At 58.9% G+C, this 13,899-nt stretch overlaps 1 protein-coding gene across 3 annotated transcripts in view; it reads right to left on the bottom strand.

Annotated features, from left to right (window-relative positions):
• Positions 1-257: 257 nt before the first annotated feature.
• UBE2G2 (ubiquitin conjugating enzyme E2 G2) overlaps positions 258-13,899 on the bottom strand; it is a 32,133-nt gene continuing 18,491 nt past the window's right edge. For all 3 annotated transcript variants that reach the window (XM_039257130.1, XM_039257131.1, XM_039257129.1), the window contains 3 exons: positions 6,671-6,789; positions 2,821-2,961; positions 258-1,867 (listed from right to left, as the gene is read on the bottom strand). In XM_039257130.1, the coding sequence (XP_039113061.1) occupies positions 1,755-1,867; positions 2,821-2,961; positions 6,671-6,789 (373 nt within the window). In that variant the 3' untranslated portion in view covers positions 258-1,754. The remainder of the gene's footprint in view (positions 1,868-2,820; positions 2,962-6,670; positions 6,790-13,899) is intronic.

Raw genomic sequence — 13,899 nt, 5'->3', positions numbered from 1 at the left:
CACATCCCACACATCCCCCAGTGCCTCACGCCCCCCCCCCATCTGGGCCCCTCAGGGGACCCAGAACTCCCGCGAGAGAGAACACAGCAGGTGGAGGAGAGAAGCGCTCGGGACCCCAGGATAAAGGGGCGCTCCGCTCCGAAGGCTCCTGCTGCGGGAACACGCCGCGCTGAGGCCTGGCACCACCGGCTTCGGTGTCTCGACTCACAGCACATGCTGTAGGCCTCACACAAGCCACAAGGAAAGATACAGTGCAGAACAGGGAAAATATAGAACTTTATTTTTAACATAGTAATTAAACACCACAGAGTAAGGACAACATGAGGTTCTGTTTCCATTTAATAAATACAAGCGAATAAAAATATTTTGTTTGCAAAGAGATCCGCTCTCTTCCTTCTCCAGATCTCACGGAAACCCCGTGGCCACAGCGCCTGCCGTGTCCACTGACCACCCCCCCCCCCACAGACATCTCCACGGGGAGAGCTGCGCCTCGCTCTACACGCCTGCCAACACTACTCCGGTCCGACACCTGTCCCTCCCCGGTCCCCTCCGGTCCAAGTCCTCGTACTGAGCCCCAAGCCTGACAGGTTCCCTTCTGAGAAGGAAGCCGGTTTCCTTACAGAGCCGAGCAGGGGTGGGGCCCGGCCGCACTCCCCGGCACTCCCGTGAACACCGGGAAATCACGTGTCGGGTCAGCGAGACAGACTGCCGCCCGCTGGGCCCATGGTTAAGAGGACGATGTGCAGTAAAACCTACGGTGTGACCTGCAGACTGTCCCTTATCTCAAAAATAGAAATTCCTATCTGGGTGTGACCTGACAGGCCACGTATCTGATTCTGCAACAGATGTGTTACTGCTTGTCACAGAGCCCCCCGCGTGTGAGCAGGGACCACCTCGTAGGCCGTGTCACACCCCACACTAAGTGCCCCGTCCCTGCCCTGGGGCCCAAGGCGCCCGGTCAAGGTCAAGGTCGGGGTAAGGCGCACCTCTGCACCCGGCACTCACTAGGGGTGCACATTCCCTTCCAGCCCCAAGTTAAAACAGGCTCAATAATGAACGTTCCCGCTGCAGCCACCACACAGAGAACGTCAGAACGTCCCCACGTGCATCCAGAAGCCACTGACCGAAGGTCCAGGCTCGCGTGTCCCTGCTCTAGTGAGGCACCGTAACCAGGACGTCAGGGCCAGTCTCCGCTCAGCAGGACCGGGAAGAGGCAGCCACTCCTACGACCAGCGGTAAACCCCGCTTGTACACACCCCACCGTTCAGTAATCCACGTTTTAAAAAGTGTTTATTTCCTGAAAGCATTTCTAAGCGTGATAGGTTTGTAACGCGCAACAAACAGAAAGCTGTGACCAGATGACAAGGACGACACCTGGAAGCACTAGGAAGCGCAGCGGGCGCAGGGACCGTCCCCTCCGGGCGCAGGGACCACGCACCAGAGCTGCCCCGCCCACCCGCCGCTGGCCCCTCCTGCGCCTCGAGGCCCGGCCCCCCGCCCGCCCACGGCGAGGGGAGGGAAGCCACTACCTGGGGGGGGGGGCAGCTGGGAAGGGGAGGGCAGGGGGCCGCAGCTCCGCCTGCCCGGACAGGGTCAAAGTGCGCCCAGCGTCAGCATCCTGTGTGAATCGCCGTTTCAGAGGAGAAGCCTGTTTGGGGCGGGGGAGGCGGGGGGCCGGACACCGCGCTTCTGCAAGCTCACTGGTTCGGTGCCGGCAGAGTGTCCCAGTCACTGCGCGTCCGTGTGCGCCGGGCTCACAGCCCCAGCGACTTCTGCGCCAGCTGCCGGGCGACCCTGCAGAACTGCTCCCGGTCGTCCCGCCACATCTTGGAAGCGTCCACGTTGGCGCCACTCTCGTCATTGGGCTCTGAAAGAGAAGGGCGGGCGCCTCGTGGGAAAGGGCAAGGGAGGCGCGCGCAGGCGAGGTCTTCCTCTTCCCCCAAGGGCACCCGTGCATCTCTCCGGAGCTGCGTCCTGGAAACCAAGGGCAGACGCTGGTGTCTGCGAAATGCCAGGGGAGGGTGTCAGCTCTCAGAGGCGCACGGGAGCCTCCTCACCTGAGACAGGGAGGCTGGAGGCGGCATGGAGTCAGGGACACCGCGGGCGGCACGTCCCCTCCCCTCCCCAGTGTCTCAGAGAGCCAGCCCGCGTTCTGCGCCCTGCACGGGAACACTGGGCCCCCACTGGGCACTGAGCTCCCGACGCCCGACGCCCGCCCCTCCCGCCTTGTGGTCGGCGCTCCGTGTAGCCTCCTCCCTGCGGCTGCCTGGTCTCTCCCGCCGGAGGCCCGCGCCAGGCTGACGTCCGGCCCAGGGCGACACCTGAGCCCAGCAGGTGCTCCAGACAAATGCGGACGCACACAGAGAGGCCGGGCCTATGCGCAGGGGCCAGAAAGCTGGGGAGCGCTGGTCCGAGCAGAGAAGGCAGCCGAGAGCCCGGCCTCCCCCTGCGGGCACCACGCCTCCATCCCCCAACCACAGTGCCTCTCCCCTCCCATTTACTCAACCGGCCCTTCCCCACAGCGTCCTGTGTGTGAGGCCCCGGGCAGGGCACTGGGCGTGCAGAGGACACGGCGATACGGGCCCTCGGGGGGTGGACCGTCCTGTGGGCCTGCAGACTGTGAACACCCACGGGTGCATGGTCTCAGGCTCAGCGCCACCGAATGGGCCAGGGGAGGCCTGGGAGGCGCGCTGGCACGCAGGAGCGCAGGCAGGGGTACCTCGGGGAGAAGGCGGAGACCCACACTCGTGCACAAGCGGCGCGCAGAGGCGAAGCCCGGAGGGAGGACCCGCGGGGAGGAGCCGGGCGGCCGGGCCTCACCTGCCAGCATGCTCACCACCGACAGGAGGATCTTCTCCACGCTCTGTACGGGGCTCCACCGCTCGGCGCTGCTCTCGTAGCCCATGGGGTCGTCGCCCGGGGCGTGCAGGATGGAGATGCAGACTCGGCCGTCGGGGTAGACTGCGGGGCCAGAACACAGCCGCTGAGTCCCGCACCCGAAGGGGGTGAGCGGTGCAGACGCGGACGGCGAGCCGTGGCCGCGGCCGGAGCAGGGCCCCCGGCCCCCAGCGTCACACTCACAGCCACGAGGCCCCGCTCGCTCCCAGAGGACCAAGTGAAAGATTATCTGGCAGCGAAACATTTCACCGAAAGAACTCCCGTACTTTCCGAGCCGGTTCCTGAGATCTTCCTGGCTCCACCATGAAACCTCTGAGCCAGGCCGAGGAGACCCATGTCCACAGGGCCAGCGTGAAGGCCGCGCTGCTCAAGGAGGAAGGTGCCCCGACTTCTCCGGGGAACTCGCTCCAGCAGACAGACGGCCGTCCGTGCCTCTGCAGGTCAGCGGTGTCCGACCGAACCCACCCCGCGCGCAGCCCCTGAGCCAGACGCCCTCGGCGGGGGAAGGGACCTACGTCTATGGCTCTGTGTGCCTCCCATCCCACGGAGGGTGCCACACGCATCGTCCCTCCTCCGGTCCACACCGCGGGTCCTGACAGCGTGGTGTATACGCACACAGGAGGGGTCCAGTCGGACACACTCGACTGTCAAACCGTGAGGCCTTTCAGTTACAAAAATAAAACAGCAGACAGCCGGGAATAAACGTAAGTAACTCCCCCCATGCGTGAGCTCAGGGCGCAGGACCACTGAGAAATCTGAATGGCTCTCAAGGGCCTTCCGTGGTACCTCGTTCCTCACTCGTCCGCCCAGCCCCCTCCCAGGGCTCTGCCCCCTGCTGCCCGCGGTCTGTGCTGCTCTGGAGAGTGTGTGCAGCTGTCGTGGGCGTCAGGGGCCCAGCAGCGGAGCCCGTGTGCCTGCCGTGAAGTTTCCAATCTCAGCGGGCCTCCTCCAGGTGACAGCGCCACACGGTGACCCAGAAACACGGAGGCAGCGGTGTCCCTGCGGCCCCCTCTCTCACAGGTGCCTCCCCTCAATCCCTCCCTCATCGGCGCCTGCGCCTGTCTGTGCATCGCTAGCCTCCTTCCCCAGGCCACCGCGGCCGTGTCCCAGCCCTGCGGTCTGTCCTCTACACCATAGCCGGTGACCCTTCAAAGACCACTGGCCATGCTACTCCCTCCCTCACTCTGGTTCCCTCAGTGGCTCTCCACTGCTCCCGGCACAAATCAGAATCCTCCTTCCAGACCAGACGGCCTGGGCTGGTTTGGTGCCTTCACTCCTTACACAGGGCCTTTGCACGTGTTAGACACCCTCGGCCTCTCACAACTCACTGGGTAGTTGCTACGGTTCTTCCTGCAGACATGAGCCTGCCCACCACCTGCACGGGGCGCCCTCCCCGCCTCCTGGTGGGAATTTACACTTATCTGTAGGATTTATCCAACCACACTCACCGCGGCCCTCAGATCAGGAGCTCTGGATGGTCAAGGGCCCCACCTTCTATTATCCGTTCACCCCTGTATCCCAGCAAGTCTCCGTGAACGTGCTCAATTATTCTTTTAAAGTATTTCGGGCCTGATCAATATTTATGTTATTGGTAAACCTAAATAGTTCTCAAAAATGATTTTTAAAAAACAGAAATAACACCAATCCACTTAGAGTAAGACCAAGTACTAAAACTACTTAATTACCTCAACGTTACAAACTCCTCTTAGCACAATGTCAAGTCTCAAATCGTCAGTTTACGGCCACACCTGCTGCGTCGTCACCAACACAGGTCTAACGAGCGTGCTTGTCTTCAGTGCAACCTTACCTCTGTTTAACTGCCCACAGTCCTCTTGATAGCTGCACTTTATGGCTAATGGATTTGAAACTGCTGACTTCTTCAGTCACCTCTGTCTCCCGTTAACGTATTTAATTCTGCGTCACAGAGAACCCTGAACACACACCCAGGTCAGCAGCGGGGAGACGGCCGCCTGTGTGCACACATCGCCTGGCTTCCCAGCCCTGCCGCCTCGGGGCCACCTTCCCCAGGGAGGGACTTCTGAGCAGCCAACGCTCACACAGAACTGCACTGACGTGAGAGAGCAACTCAAAACGGGCTGAGGAGGGAGCCCATTACCCACACATGACATCAGCGGTACGTGACCAGCTTCAAAGGGGCGTGTGGACAGCAAGTACCACAGGCTAGCGAGGCAATCCTGACCTTCATGGGGCGGGGGGGGGGTTGGGGGGGGGAGAGGGTTGGGTCTGGGCGGAGCCCTCCCAAGAGGAGGTGCTCAAGCAGGTACAGGCTAGGGGAGAATGTGCCACGTGGACTCATTTGTAAGCCGAGAGGTGTCAAGGGCTCAGAAACTTCTAGAAATGCTCTTGAGAATTAAATTAGCCATTAGCTAATTTATGTGCAGAAAAGCAGAGGAAAAGGAATCCGTTTCAAATAAGAAAATATTTCATTTCTACAAAACAGCATATCTTGTTTTTCTTAACTGTTAAGATATGATTTTTAGTAAAATTAACCATTTATAAAAAGGAATATTCTCCTAAATATGATCACTTAAAATACAACATATTTTCTTACTAGTTTTCTAGGAAGAAATAAAAACTATAGCTATTCGGGAATTCCAATTCCTGCTACTAGACATTTTTCCAACTTAAGTCCAGTAAATTTATTTAATGACCATATTTTCTCCTCTTTTTAAAATACATGTTTACATGGGGCGCCTGGGTGGCTTAGTCGGTGAAGCGTCCGACTTTCGCTTAGGTCATGATCTCGCGGTTCGTGGGTTCGAGCCCCGCGTCGGGCTCTGTGCTGACTGCCAGCTCAGAGCCTGGAGCCTGTTTCAGTCTGTGACTCCCTCTCTCTCTGACCCTCCCCTGCTCGTGCTGTCTCTCTCTCTCTCTCTCTCTCCTAGAAATAAATAAAAACATTAAAAAAAAAAAATTTAAAAAAAAAAAATTTAAAATAAATAAATAAATAAATAAAATACATGTTTACAGGGGCGCCTGGGTGGCTTAGTCGGTTAAGCATCCGACTTTCGCTTGGGTCATGATCTCGCGGTTCGTGGGTTCAGGCCCCGCGTCGGGCTCTGTGCTGACTGCCAGCTCGGAGCCTGGAGCCTGCTTCAGAGTCTGTGTCTCCCTCTCTCTCTGACCCTCCCCTGCTCGTGCTGTCTCTCTCTCTCTCTCTCTCTCCTAGAAATAAATAAAAATATTAAAAAATAAAATAAAATAAATGTTTATTTTAGAAAAAAAGATTAATGAAAAATAATAAAGAAATCGCCTTATGGAAAGAGAATCATTTTCAACATTTTTGTGTCACACTTCCAGTTATACACGTTTACACGTGCATTTTTGCAAACAAGTAAATGATAAGCCTGATTCGGGACCTGGTTCCACATCATTACATATTATCCGGAGCGTTGGAACCTTACCCTAATGCTAACCTACTGACAGCCGGCCGTGTGCTGCCGAAGCCCAGCCTCTTCGCCGCCGCCGCCCCCCCGCCGGGGCTGGCAGAGCCCTGCACACACCGCGCACACGAGCTCTCGTTGACCCACCGGGAGGGGAGCGGGCAGGCCCGACGGCACCAGTGTTGGGTCCACACTTTGTTTCATCCACGTCACACCGTTTTCAGTTGGTGTCAATGCCACCACGACTAGCGGCTCAAGTCCAGAACACACTGCGTCCTCCGTGCTGCCCGTCGCTGAGGGCCCCCATCACATGCACACAAACCCATGCCCCGCCCGGTGCCACGGAAACCACTCCCCAGGGCACTTACTATTGGGATGGAACATCTCGCAGGTAAATCTCATCTTCGGGGGACTTAACGGGTAATCCAGGGGGAAACTCAGGATGGCCGGAAACACACCAAACTCAAAACAGGTGTCTTCTGGGCCCCTAGGAGACAGAAAACACAAGTCCGAGTAGGCTTCTTGGTGTCTCCCCGTGGTGGCGAGCCGAGGAAAGCCTCACTGCTTCACAAACACGCGTGGAAAGAGGAAATGACGGTGGGGAGCACGTGACTGATGAACCACGGGACTCTCTACCCCTGAAACCAAGAGCTCCGCACACGCTGCAGGTTAGCCCCCGTGCCAGCAGGCTACATTTAATTAAATTCTTTTCTATACTTTAAAAATAAATAAGTGAATGAACGAATAAATAAATGAATAAGTAAACAAACAAACAAATGGCAGTGATGAGCTGGTATGTTTTTCTGGATCGAAAGGGATACTCGCTGTCCCGCCCAACCCGGGTGGAGCCCCAGGCACGACGCACTGCAGGCGCAGGCTCTGCACTCACGCGGGCGGGGGCAGGCAGCAGGGCTTCTCTAGAACTCAGGCCCGGAGGAGGGGACTCAGGCCAAAGCTGCGAGACCCAAGGACCCTGTAGATGTCCTGTGCGCCATCACTTTGCCTTCAAGTATGAAGGCGTATGAATTATGTGCGTTAAGGCAAGATTATAAATGATAGATAGGGGTTGAGAGTTTTCATTTCAAAGGCTATTTTTACTTTTCTTACTTTTTTTAAAGTTTATTTATTTACTTTGAGAGAGACAGAAACAGAGCACGTGAGCAGGGGAGGGGCAGAGAGAGAAAATCCCAAGCAGGCTCCATGCTGTCAGCACAGGGCCCGACGTGGGGCTTGAACTCACAAACTGTGAGATCATGACCTGAACCGAAATCAAGAGTTGGACACTTACCCGGCTCAGCCACCCAGGCGCCCCTATTTTTACTCCTAAAATGTGCCTAAGGAGTGACCTGTGTAGCCCTCAAGGAACGGATGAGAGCACACAGCCAGCCCCGGCCTGCGGGCCCTCCCGGGCGCCCCATGGCCACCTGCACACCGACTGCCTGGCTCTACGGCCTCAGCACACGGAAAACGGCAGACATGGAATAAACCACATCTAAGTCCTGTCAGATTTTAAAACTACACGTGTAAAATCCTGACCTGTGTGCGAGTCTAGAAGGCAGCGGAGAGGGAGCACCGCCCGCTCAACAGACTCCTCCCGACCCCCCTCCCTCACGGGCCGTGTCAGGGCATCTGGCCTCCTGCGTCCGAGAACAAGACCCCAAACAAGACACACACCGTGTGTGAGCCGCTCGCCCGTCTAAGCGCCCGTCTGTCTGGGCCACGAGCCGTGTTGGCTCCAGGATGCCAGCGCGTGGCCGAGCGTGGGCCCTGGGTCACCATGGGGGCGGCTCCCACGCCACAGACGCTGCCCTTCACAATGCATCAAGACCTGGTGAGGGAACAACACAGAAACACCCTTCCTCCAAGGCCACCTCCATCTTTTAGAAACCGTTTCTTCAAAGCACAAACTTATTTTAAGTTAATATTTCGATTTCAGTAAAAGTAAAAACTTGCAAATATTACAAATAATATTTATCTCCACAATTAAAGGAAAAAGGCAAAATTTCAAAACGGAACTGAACAGGGGGCGGCACCCCCCAGGGAACGCCAGGACTGCGCCCCGGGAAGGAGGGCCGGGCCCGGACCTCGCACGCGGGGCCCCTGCGCGGCGGCGCGCCTGCGGACTCTGGGAGACGCTACCGCGTCGGCTCCGAAGCCAGTGCCGAGGCCCACGGTCGGGCACTCTGTGCACAACGTCGGTGCCTCACTCCCGACAGGCCCCCCTCACTAAAGGCCTCGTTTCAAGAGTCCTCGCATGCGAAAAAGAAAAGTACGAGACGAAAGGAAACAAATTTGTCTACGGCAAACGTAAAGTCTTCGAAGCCTGCGAACCGCCGACCGTCTACTCCTTAGGACACCAGCTGCGTTGCTTCTGGGCTCTGGGGGAGCGCAACGCCCACGCTCCGCGCCCTGAAGGAAGCCACAGTCCAGGGGTTCGCTCTGGTCCGCTGGCTCGGGGGCACCGATGAGCAAGAGCGTCCCTGCAGAGTCCGTGAGAGCCGCAGAGACGCCTGTCTGGTGGGTGGACACTGAACTCCAGTGACGCCTGCTGTGTCGGGATGACAAGTGCAGCCTGCGGGCCTCCCGAGCTCCCGCTGCTCTCCGTGCTCCCCTGCCCGTCCTCCCCTGCCCCCTGTGCTCCCCCGGTGCAGCCCAGGCACCCCGTGGGGGCAAGCTGTGTGCCCGCAGGGCATGATGCAGGACGGCGCCTGGCGGCCACCCCAGGAGAAGCAGCTGGGCTCCTCCTCAAGCCGTCGGCGCAGCACAAGGACAGCACACGTGACACACACACAGGCTGTAAGTAACGGAGACTGTAAACCATTCCCGGTGCTTCGGCCTGAACAGGGTTACTAAGGGACGGTCACTCCCCAAAGTCATGAGCACCTGAAGCCTAACAGGGCGAGGTGTGCGGCTTCAGAGACGCCCTCCCCCTGCAGGGGACGGGTCCCCATGGCCCTCAGGCTGCCCAACTCACAGAGCGCCCGGCGGGCCACGCCCCTCCTGCACTTGCCGCCGCGCGGCTTCCCGCCAGCGCCACCCCCCAGCCCTCCGGCTCACTCGTGCAGGAGGTCAGCCGCACACCCTTGCAGGGCGCTCCTGAAGGCCAAGCTCCCGGCCTGTACTTGCGGCCGCTGGGCTTCGAGCCAGGCGAGTGCAGGAGGGGCGTGGGCTGCAGGGAAGTGGGCAGGGAGGGCCCCGGCCACAGGACGCCTGGCAGGACAGACGCAGGTGCCCGGGAAGCTCGGGCTGCGGGACCCCCCGGGGAAAGGAGCGGGTGAGTGCGGGGTCTCTGGGGGCGACCCAGACACTGCTTTTGCTGTGTTTCCCTCTCCCGTGCTCCGTGCACCCCGCTAATTCCCACGTATAAAACCGACGATGCGAAGTGCGGGAAGGACGGCACGGGACAGGCGGCCGCGGCCTCGGGAAACCGTGGCGGGAGCACACTCGGTTTCCCCCGGGTAGTCTCCTCGGGTTCAATCTGCCCAGGAGGAGGCTGCAGTCACACCCCTGGGTTTGCTGTGTTCTGCCGCACAGACATCTCTGGAAACTTCAAATATATTTGAACTATATTGAAAGTGCACTAAGTCAGTCGTTGTTACAAGAATTCTGACACACAACTGTTACGACACAAACGGACTCTGACTAGAGAAAGCCATTTGGGAACAGTCGGCTCCACGAGGCGTATAAAACTGCACCGGCCCAGAACCGCCTCCCCAAGGCAGACACAGGGAGGCGGGTTCCCCAGGCCTGTGTCCGTGTCACACACCCACACACGTTCATCCACAAGCCTGCATTTTCCTAACTAGAAATGCATCGGCACTGCGGATGGGGCTCTGAGAGACCACACTAAGCGGAGAGCCCCGCCACGTGCCCGGGTCAGAGCGCCCAGGAGCGCTGGGACGGCGACCAGCTGCCCTCGCGCACACGACCCCCGTCAAACCTGCAGCTGGCTTCCCCGACGCAGATCTTCACATACGACAGGACCGCGGGGACCCGGGAAACAGGCCAAACAACGTTGAGAGAGGAGAACTCACACGTTCCGTTCCGAAGCTCACCGTAAAGCCTCAGGAACAGAGGCGGCGCGGCAGCGGGACGGGACAGAATTCAGAGCCCAAACGTAAACCCTACGTTCACAGTCGGGGGGTTTCTGACACAGATTCCATGGCAATTCAGTGCAGGAGGGATTTTCTGTCCAACAAATGGCATCAAGGCCGCCAACAGGCAAACGCAAATGAATGACGCTGGACTCCAACCTGATGCCACATCCAAGATTAACCCAGGGTGGATCAAAATGTAAAAGGTCAAGAGAAAAGCTACAAATACATAACAGAAAACCTCTGTGTTACGCAACACCAAACACATGATCCAAAAGAGAAAAAGCTAAAGGTGCATCAAAATCAGACCTTGGAGTCTCTTGAGACTCCATTAAGATGACGAACAGGAAAGCTGCAGACTGGAAGAAAACACCTGAAAATCACGAGTCTGATGAATGACTATCAACCAAAATATATAACGAACTCCTAGGACTCACAAAGACAACAGTCCATGTGATCTCCTGGTTTGTGGGTTCAAGCCCCACACTGGGCTCTGCACTGACAGCTCAGAGCCCACTTCAGATTCTCGGTCTCCCTCTCTCTGCCCCTGTTCGTTCTCTCTCAAAAATAAATACTTTTAAATGATTAAGAATAAGAAGACAATCCAATTAAAAACGGGCAAAAGTTCTAAAGTTCACCAAAGATACATGAATGGCTAATAAGCCTGTGAAGAGATCCTCAACATGGTCAGTTCTTAAAAATGCGAATCAAGTCCAGGGTCAGGGTGAGATGCGGCCTCACACCCACAGGGCAGATGCGGTCACAGGGCAGGCGTGGGGAGGGAGCCCCCATCCGTGCTCGTGGGAATGTAAGACACTGACCTGCTCTGGAGGGCCGTCTGGCCGTTTCCTAAGCCATTAAACATGAGCCTCCTCTGAGTTAGAGCAGCTCCACTGCCATGGACTCAGCGAGCGCACACGTGCAGCAACAGGGTCCACGCAGGGACCTCGAGGGACCCAGGAGCACGGGTCACAGGCCGCCCTCACCTGGTGGGTGGGGAAGCAGGTGCGGCCCAGCCCATCCCCCCAGGGGCTCAGGTCAGCGGCAAAGACGAAGGAGGGACGCCCACAGAAGGGGATGGGGTGGCGAAGGTGCAGGGGGATGCGAGGACGTGGACAGCCGAGATGGGCTCCTCTAGGATTCCACCTGCGGGAATGGCCCAGGGACGGCCACTCTCTGGGCTAAGAAGAGAGGCTGCGGGTGGGAAGTGGGACTGGCTGAGGGCATGAAGACCTTTTTGGATATGTTGTCACACTACTGTGGGGATGATCTCCTCACCGTAAAACTACTAAAATCTTGGACTTTTAAACCTAACACAGGTGAACCTGGCTTCTCAGCCCCAGCACTGGCCGCGCAGCGAGGTGCAGCTCCCACCAGACGCTGGCGGTGAGCCCCCTGCTCCCCCAGCTGTGCCAACGCCACTGTCTCTGCACGCCACCAATGTCCGGTGGGGGGAGGGAGGGGACAAAACCATCCCCGCAGACAGCACTGGTCCAGGCCCACTGCTCCCCCCTTGCTCTTCCCGCCCAAGACACACTACGGGGCCTTTCTAGGCCGGCACGTGGACTCTGCCAGAACGCTCTTGGCGTCACGTGGACCCCGCTGTAGGCGGTACGGATGTTTCATACTTTATGCTGGACGACGCGGTTTCCGTTTCCTAACGACAGCACTGAAGGCTGAAATGCACCTCACGCACTGATCTTTAGAGCACCGGCTGCGGAAGAGACCCTGGGGCTGGGCTGCCAGGTGACGCCGCTCACAACACGAACCACAAGCAGCTGTTTCAGTGCGTCTTCTGCAGGCCCGACACCGACAGACAGTCTAGCGTGGCCTTCCACAAACGAGCAAGCCTGGTATAAAGGGCGGCCGTGACCATGGTGTCTGCACCCAGCCCAGGGAATCACAGACACGAGAGGAGCACACCCCGGGCCTCCTGACACCCTCAGAGGTGACATGTGGGGAGAGCCAGCAGAGGGCCCCCAACCACTTAGGAAGGGACAGTCATTGTCATTTCACCAGGGCCTCGGTCTGGCAGGGGGGCGGCAGCGAGGCCGTGGTCAGGGCAGGGCGACCGCCGATTAATGGCAGCTGCTTCAAGAACCGGGGCAGATTCAAGGGCTTCACACCCCTTCTAGCCGCTGGGGACCCCGGGGCGGCCTGCAGCCCGGGGCTCTTCCTGTCCTTACCGTAGGCCCCACCGCGGGACAGACCTCACGCGCGCACTCCGCGCACAGCCCAAGCGACAGGCCGCACAGGCCAGAGACTCCGGGCGGCAGAGGCACAGCGTGACTCACTCGCCTGAAAGGCACCGGAGCTTCTTGTGTGGATCCAGACACGTGTAGAGTGGCTGGCCCAGGGCCACGGAGCCAGGACGGCCACACCGCGCCAGTGCCCCACGTCTCTCGGTCTGATGGCGGCCCCAGCCCCCTTCCTGGCTGTTGGCTCAAACCGCACCACAGGCTCAGCCGGCAGCTACCTTCGACTTTCAATCGGAGACGAGGCTGGGCCGACTGTCCCGTTTAGCTCTCCTGCTCGCGGGCCTGCTGCGCTCCCACCCTGCGCCCTCGCTCTCGTCCTTCCAGCGGGGAGATCCGGGGCCCCCTCCGATGCACCCGTGGCCTCAGACAAGAACCCTGACACAACAGGCACCCCGCGCCTGTGGCCCGAGCCCGAAAAGCACTTTTCCTCACTGCGCAGCCGAGAAGAGACGGAGGCCCGGCAGGGGGCAGAGCAGCAAACCTGGCGGCGCTCTGCCCCCCAGAAAACGGGGTAAGTACGGGTTTGGCAGCACCGGGCACAAAGAAACTCTGGAGACAATCACAGAACAAGAAGAAAGAGAGGAAAAGCTATCACCAGGGAGCGAGCGCCGGCCAGCTGTCTGCCAAAACCGCAGGGGGACCCATCAGCGGGAGGACAGTTAATTCCCTAACAGACGTTTTAAGAACATTTGTAAACGGCCTCTTGTTTGTAAAAGGGTCTGGAACAGGGCCAAGACCCAGGGGCTCAGCGGATCCTGCAGCAGGGGAATTCCGCACTGATGCGAAAGCCTGACTCAAACCGAGAAGCGCCCCGGCTGAAAAGCCTCCGTCCCTCCTTTTACACCGAGGCACACGAGACGGGGTTCGCGGCACACGGATTCGGTGCGGGCAGCGCGGCACCACGGCCACCCCAGTGAGCCCGGGGACCGTGCGTCCCTGCCCACAGCCTCAGGGGTTCTTCTTGTGAGGACGGCAGGTGACAGTTACTGTCTCGAAGGCCCTCAAATGCGTGCTGCAACGTGGGCGACGGCAGCCACCGTGCCCTGCGCTCCCAGGACGTCTCTGTAACTGGAACTCTGTCCCTCTCGTCATCCTCTGCCCATCCCAGCCACCCCATCTCTGTCACCCATCTGTCCACCGCCGGACAGCACCCCAGGCTGCGGCCCTGCCTGGGCGGTGCAGATACCACCGCGGAAAACGTGGGCTGCAGATACCTTCCTGAGCTGCTGCTTCCCTTCCCTTCGG

This window comes from Hyaena hyaena, unplaced genomic scaffold (genome assembly GCF_003009895.1).
Source record: "Hyaena hyaena isolate Hyena2069 unplaced genomic scaffold, ASM300989v1 scaffold_600, whole genome shotgun sequence".
Classification (NCBI taxonomy): domain Eukaryota; kingdom Metazoa; phylum Chordata; class Mammalia; order Carnivora; family Hyaenidae; genus Hyaena; species Hyaena hyaena.
The sequence above is the reverse complement of the archived record's forward strand: the minus strand, read 5'-3'. Positions and strand labels throughout refer to the sequence as shown.